The 7,972-nt window shown below is 28.4% G+C and overlaps 1 protein-coding gene across 1 annotated transcript; it reads right to left on the bottom strand.

Annotated features, from left to right (window-relative positions):
* Positions 1 to 2: 2 nt before the first annotated feature.
* On the bottom strand, positions 3 to 3,972 carry LOC114128381 (uncharacterized; the record flags this gene model as incomplete). The annotated part of the gene is made up of 3 exons (XM_050200185.1): positions 3,845 to 3,972; positions 252 to 472; positions 3 to 154 (listed from the first exon to the last, which is right to left on the bottom strand). Coding segments are annotated over exons 1-3 (375 nt in total), but the record flags the coding sequence as incomplete, so codon positions are not given.
* Between the last annotated feature and the right edge of the window lie 4,000 nt (positions 3,973 to 7,972).

Genomic DNA, 7,972 nt, shown 5'->3' with positions numbered 1-7,972 from the left:
AATTCTTTTTCTAGTTGACGATTAAATTTCGGTATTAGTTTTCTTTTTTTGGGAGATGATCTTATCGGAGATTTAGTTGGATAGCTATTATCATCATCTGATGTGTCTGGTTCCGACCAGGCTTTGGACATATTTTTTGATTGACTTTCTTTTTCTAAAAATCATGAAATTGATATAATAGATATGGTATACTCATCGAGATATAATTAGGAAAAACATTGAATAGAAAAATGTAAAATTATTCTTATTACCAAATGGACCAGCAACTGATTTTACAGCATAATTAGCACCATCTTTCATGTTTGGAGTTGTGCATTTTGTTATCATATTTGACACTTGAGATATAGAGAAAAATACATCTTTTTTATCTTTTTGAATGTATGGAAACCAACAAATTTCCTTACTAATAAGCCATGTGCTTGGAACATGCTGAACTTCGTTGGTTTCAACAAAAATAACAACATACCAAGTCCTATAAAATTACAACACATTGATAAGAATTTAAACAAATTAAATATTATTATTTTAAATAAGTTAATACAGTATAGGTATTAGTATATAATCAACTATTTTTATTAATTTTAAATAAAAAAATCTTACCTATCTTAACCCCACCTCAATAATATTTAATAAATTAATTAAATTCATTATATAGGTGCAGCACTCTTAATAAAGGATATAATAACGGATAACAAGAATACTAAACCTTGGAATAAATTAACTTTAAAAATGAATTATAAATTATAAACAATATTATTTACAAAATAAAATTTAATATATGTATAAGTTGGGTTTTATAATTTTAAATTATCAAATATTTATTAATTTACTATGTATGCAATAAAGGCAAAATTATAAAAACATTACTATTAGTCAATGGAAGACACATCATTTTATCTTTTATTTCACTCAACTTCCAAGAGAGGAGATAACTAAGATTAGATGCACTTTCTATGCTTAATAAATTTGAAGAACGCAAGGATCATCAAAAAAATTTGATAGTTTATTAAACTTTCGTCCAATTATTAGTATTGTATCATCACTTGTTTTTGATGTAGCAATATTTTCTATTTGTACAATATCTCCATTTTTCATTTTTACACAACTATCCGCTTTATTTAATTTTATAATATAATTTTTCATCTTCCAACCAGTAAATTGAGGTTCACAACTGTCTTCAGTAAATGGCCAATTTTTATATTTACATTGAAAATTATAAGGTACATTGTAATTTTCAGATGCTGATTTTTGACTATCCCAAAGTATTTTTTCTTCTGTATAGCGTCAAACCAGTTGCTGCAACGGTTTAACACCACTTTTGATTTTTTTTTTTTAAAGGCTGCATATAATTTTCAAACGGAAATGCAGAAAATGTATTCAAGGACCCAAATTTTTTGACATCATCAGCCAAATGCAGTATTGTATGGATATTATGGGACATGTAACATTTTCCATAGATGTGGGCAAAAGTAGCAACAAAATGATAAATTAGTTTTTTGGCAAATTCATTATACTCATCAGATATATTATCTATAGAGAGAATTCTTATTGCAACACAAAATTCTAAAAATGATTATATACTTCTTTACTAAGAACATCATGAAAAATAACCATGCCTGTATAAAGTAAAATTTGCCTCAGTTCTGTGGCCTTAAGCCGAGACGCATCGTGAATTGGGTGTTTACTACTATTCTCATTTGGGTTTCTTTGGAATTCATGAGGTACATGTTGTCCTAAATTATTTAATCTTGCATCTAACACAAATAACACATTTTTCGGAAGAGTAAAGTGGTGTCGTTTTACACCACCAGTCCAAAATAGTAAAAGTTTCTTCATCACCCTAATGCATACACTGTGCATATAATCGAATGGAATATCATTTATAATGTCAAACTGAGGTATTTTAGAAATAATAGTTTCACCACAGTGAAACTCTGAATCACTATATGCTATAAAATCACAATGAGTTCTTAAGTTAGCAGTTAAATCTGGAAAACAAACACGATTATTTTCATATTGCCCAATTGTGTAACACCTTAAACACGAATTTTTGGATGTATGGCCACGGACATTTAAGATATATGATTTGGCAGGTGTATCGCAAATGATTGCTTTTAACAAAATATTAATGTTTATATTATTTACTACAGTCCCTACATTTATTAATGTACACAATTCATCGACAAAATCCTGCATATACTCATTACATTCACCTGGCTTAGATTTTCCATAGTAAGCTCCTATAATGAATACCTTTGGTTTTTCAACAACAATATTTGAAAAATAACCAAGAATTGGCCATAGCTGACTTGGAGGGTTTTTCATTAATGGTAGGCCATCCACTCCAACTACCAGTTGTAAAACAGTAGGGACATTTTTTAAAGTCTTGAATAAATATTCGATTTCATTTACAACTCCAAAATGATAATACACACCGCCTGTAATGTTTTTGAGTACAGTAGTTGAAGGAGTATGTAATAATGTGCGAGAATCTTTAGGCAAATTTTTAAATTGAGAGCACTTTGATAAAGAAATTAATAAATCATCTAATACAGAATGACATATAGAATTTCTACAGGCCCACCTAGCAATTATCAATTCAACATTTTCACATTTTTCATCTTCTGACAATATATTACTGTTAACATCACTATCTGAACTTGAATTATTACTAAGGTTATCAGAATTTTCATCACCATTACAAAAGATATTACAATCATTATCGAATGTGTTAACTTCAACAGAATTAGTATTAGGAGTGTTATTAATGGGCAATGAAGCGGGTGTAATTATATTTGTAATGAGAGAACTTGGATCGAGACTTGGATTATTTTCTAAATGCTCTTCACTATAAAATGGAAATAATGAAGTTACATAGAGTGCAGCCCTTTTTCTTTGACGATATCTAGTAGATTTTGACCTATTTAAAAATATAATTAAATGTCAGAAATCTGAAATTATAAACAACAAACTAGCCTTTCTGAATTGTTAACATGTCTATAACATATTATATTATAATCATTAGTTTGACAAATATTTCTATTATAAAAACACTATAATATATATAATGTATTTACCTATTGTACACCACTATGGTTGGTACACATAAAATAACACATTGGACAAAGTTACTTATTTAATAGTATTACCTACATATATAATATGTAAAAGAAATTAAACACAAACAAAACTTACCAATGTACATTGCAACAAATGCACCTAAACTTAATATTTAACAAGTACTTATTCTCTTAGCTGCACTTATTCTCCCCATATTATTTGTATTATTAGATGGTAACTATATATACATATCTAATATATAAAAGAAAAAGTACTGTCCTTACTAATAATACCAATCATTTTTACTTAAAATAGACTTTGGGTATAAACGATTATATCATAAATTCTTATTTTTCTTAATTTTTATATATGATGAATGTGCAATTTTTATAGTTACCTATTCTATAAAAATACTATGTGTGCTGTGTTCTTATTAATATGATCATGACATTTTTACATGGATCCACAAGATCAGTAAAGAAAAAACATAGGATTCATAGAAAATAAGTAATTTTTTAAGACCTATTTTAAATTCACTAGCCAATGTTTAGATATTAAAAAATATTTGTAAAGCCATGTATAGGTACAAGTACAATAAGTACATACATTGTTCTTTAACTCTAATAATTATATTAATAAAGTATTGTAATAGTACAGAAATATTTAACACACACAATAATTTTGTTAACAAGGAATTATTAAATTTAATCATGCATGTAAATAAGTAATAGGAACCTAGTCATAACTAATATCTAAAACTATTAAATAATTGGAAGCTACTTACATTTTAACAGTTCATAAATTAAAATTTGACACACCGAAATGAAACAAAAACACGTGTTTTGTTTTTACACTTTAACAGTTATATAAACTTTATAATATGCATCAATGCATCATCATTTATCACATACAACAAAGAAAAAGCACGAACGAGTAAATGAATCAAGTGCAATGTTAACTAATTTAGTATCATTATTGATTATAATTACCATGGCTAAATAACATGGTATGACAGCAACTCTGACGATATTCAGTTGTTACGCGCATTCATTGTTATCACTTGAAAAATGACGTCAGCCGGTCTCACAATTTGAAATACTATTTAGCGGGAATTCTTATTGTATTATAATAATATATTGTGTTGAGTTGGACATTTTCTATAAATATATTATACTATTATTATTACTACTGCATATTTATATTGATTATAATTCATAATGTAGAGCAATGGAAAAATGGAAAATACAATATTTGATTTCGCGCCTTTTTACCGAGACCGGATGACGTAGTCATCATGCGCAGTGAGCAGTTGCCGTCATACCATGTTATTTAGCCATGATAAATACTTATAATATAATCATCGAAACTACACAAAAATAAAACAATAATATATAATAAATTAATAACAATATAAATTTTAAACCGCGCATTTTATAAATATCCACTATTTATAACCGATAAGGTGTACAGTGCAATCAATGTTTTCTTACACTGTAACGAAACACTGTGTATGAACGGTTCGGTCAATGTTAGTTTATTACAACGATATGTATACGGTTCACTGTCCATAAAACCGACATTAAACCGAACTAAAATAATTAGTTTACGAGTCGTACATCAAAACCTTCTCTGAACCGTCTGGGTTTTTTATGAATGTTAATCAACAGTGTTAGCACTGGTATTAGAACACAGTTTTAAATAACCGACGTTAAACACAAGAATTGCTACTCGGGTATGGGTTTGAAGACTATGGTCCAGAAATTGATTTAAAAACGACTAAAAAATGTAATCAAGCACTAGTATTTATGATAAAAGGCATTAAATCTTCTTGAAAGCAAGTCATTGGATATTACTTTTCATGTAGAGCTCCTTCAGGAATGCAACTAAAATCAGTGCTAATGAATGCTATATTTAAACTAAAATCCATTGGATTGATTCCTAAAATTGTGGTTTGTGATCAAGGTACTAATAATCAGCAACTTCGTAAAATCTTGAATGTGACAAGCGAATTTCCTTTCATAACTCATAATGAAGATAAAATTTATTTTATGTATGACACACCACACCTACTAAAATCAGTTCGAAACAATTTAAAAAAATATAATTTGATTTATGAAAACAAGTGTTACTCCTGGGATTATATTGTATAATTTTACAATTTAGACAAAAATAAATCTCCAAGACTTGCTCCTAAAATTAAGGATATCCATATACAATTGCCACCATTTTCACCCATGCGAGTATGTCTGGCCTCTCAAATTTTAAGTCACTCAGTTAGTTCAGGGATGATGACATTAATTGCCCATAATATGCTACCTTCTAAAGCCATTAATACTGCAAACTTCATTCAATTTATGGATAATTTATTTGATACATTTAACTCGTATTTCTTTCAAAGAATCAAAGATATACAGAAAACCATTAACTGAAAACTCAAGTCATTGGCAACTTTTGAATGAAGCTTGCAAAGTATTGACAAAAATACATGTACAAAATAGAACGGGTAAGCAACCACCATGTATCACAGGTTGGATTGCAAACATATCATGTTTGAAATATTTATTTGAAGATTTGAAATTGAATTTTGATTTTGAATTCTTCATAGTCGCAATTTAACCCAAGATTGTATTGAAAGTTGGTTTTCAGTAGTACGAGCTAAGGGAGGAAATAATACAACTCCTGACTCTACAAAATTCTTCTCAGCAGTACGCATTTGTATGGCAAATCAGTTATTAGATCCATCAAAAGAAGCAAACTGTGAAATAGATAGCAATACGTTTTTAACTAAATGTGATAAATTACTTAAACATAAACCAAAACTTCACCTTAAGTTACAACACTTGAAAAGTTCTCCAAAATGGAACCCTGAAGACGATGATATTCTTAGTGATATGAACAAAACATTCATTACACAAAATATCCATGAAGAAAATACTGTAGCATATATTGCTGGGTGGAGTGTTTCAAAATTGAATCACAATGAATGTCTTCAAAAGCTTGCAACCAAAGAACCAGAAGTGAATTTGGCATATATTCATATTTCAATGAAACAGTACGAAGGTGCTAAATTGTTGTATTCACTTCAACCAACACTAGTTTATGTCCAAAACGACCAAAACGTTATCTGCCTTTTTAACAATAATATTTACAAATTAATTTCAAGTAGTAGGGTAAATATAAAATTGAGAATGATCAATTTAATAAATACATTTTTGTTTAAGACACTAGACATATGTTTAGAATGTCAATATTTGTTAGTCGATAAAATTTTAAATGTCACTATTAACTCTTTCGTTAAAAAAAAAAATAGTACATATGTAAATAATAATATTTATATTTATATAATTTTCCTTTTAAGTTAAAAAACTATTATCAATTTATAGTAAAATTATTATGTATATTATAGTATTTTTTTTTTTATAATTACCTACTAATTTTTCTTCAACATTAAGTTTCCAGTAGAAATACTACAACAGATAATATAAATATTAATTTGTACTTTGTAGTTTGTATTATATGTTCATGGTTTGTACCATCAAACTAAAAATTAAAATATTGTAACAGTACTTCCTTATCATAGGTTGACTACGCCCAAGGATTTTTCATATAGGCAACCACCACGATTTTGGGGGATATGTCGCAAGTATTATAACATTGACTGTCCCGTATTCTTATCTATAGTATTTGCTGACACTATATTTTAACATCACGTGTATTTATCCAACTATTATGTGTGTTATCAAATCCAAGCCACTTGACAAGCATTTTATTTTATTTTTTACGTATAATTTTTTCGATCAGGTATTCGTTCGCGTGTTCGGTTTTATGTATTTCCGCTGAGTAAAATCAATCGGCAATCAGTTTACTCGTATAATCTTGTAACTGATAAGTGACGGGTAATGTTTTATTTATTTTAATAATTTCAAATATTTCAGTTGAACAGTTAGGCAAATAACCTTTTGTAAACACACCGTTTTGTGTACTGATACGAACGTTATCACCAACTTTTAATTTAATTTTTTCATTATTAATTTCACGTTATTTTATAGTCACTGACGTAGGATTTAAATCTGCTTGCACTGGTATCATTCCTATAGTTCTGTGTTTTGAATTATTGTATTCATTAAGCAGTTTTGGTAAAATTGAAATCCATTCATATGAGCCACGTGCCGTAAACTCTCTAAACATTTTTTCTTTTAGTGTACGATTAAATCGTTCAACATTACATGCTTTTGCAATGTAGAATATTTGTGTATGTTATATTTTGCCATCAGATTATTGAAATTAGTGTTGTAAAATTCTTTTCCGTTATCGAGTTGTAAAAGTTTCGGTGCTCTATCTATTAATATTTTAGACATCGCGTTTGTGACTTCTTTCCCAGTTTTCGATTTTAATGCTATAGCCCACGCAAATTTAGTAAAACAATCTATAACGCATAAAATATACTTGTAACCTTTATTTTTCTTTGAATACGGTATCATTTCCACCAAGTCAGCTTGCCATAAATCATTTTTTCCATGTATCTTAACTCTGCGCCTAACGAAATTTTTCCGGGACGGTTTGTGTAGTTCAATAGTGATTTCACGTTTAGACATTAGGTATTCGTTTTATTATCCCAGCTTCATATAATTCTTCAAAAATCGATATAATTTCATTGGAAACGCCTGTATTACCACCAGCTTTCGAAGCCAAAAGTAATCTTAGACGGTCGAATAACTCATTCGGATTATCCCAATACACTAAGTTATTTTTTTGTAATTTCATAGATAGATGACCACCCGAGGGGAATAATTTACGTATTATATCCTTATATTTAGAACCAGTTTTTTTGATTTTTTTACTTTTTAAAGTCAAATGTGCCGATGTTTGTATTAATATAGATTTATATACTTCTAGATCGTTATCGGAATAA

This window comes from Aphis gossypii, chromosome 2 (genome assembly GCF_020184175.1).
Source record: "Aphis gossypii isolate Hap1 chromosome 2, ASM2018417v2, whole genome shotgun sequence".
NCBI classification, from domain to species: domain Eukaryota; kingdom Metazoa; phylum Arthropoda; class Insecta; order Hemiptera; family Aphididae; genus Aphis; species Aphis gossypii.
The sequence above is the reverse complement of the archived record's forward strand: the minus strand, read 5'-3'. Positions and strand labels throughout refer to the sequence as shown.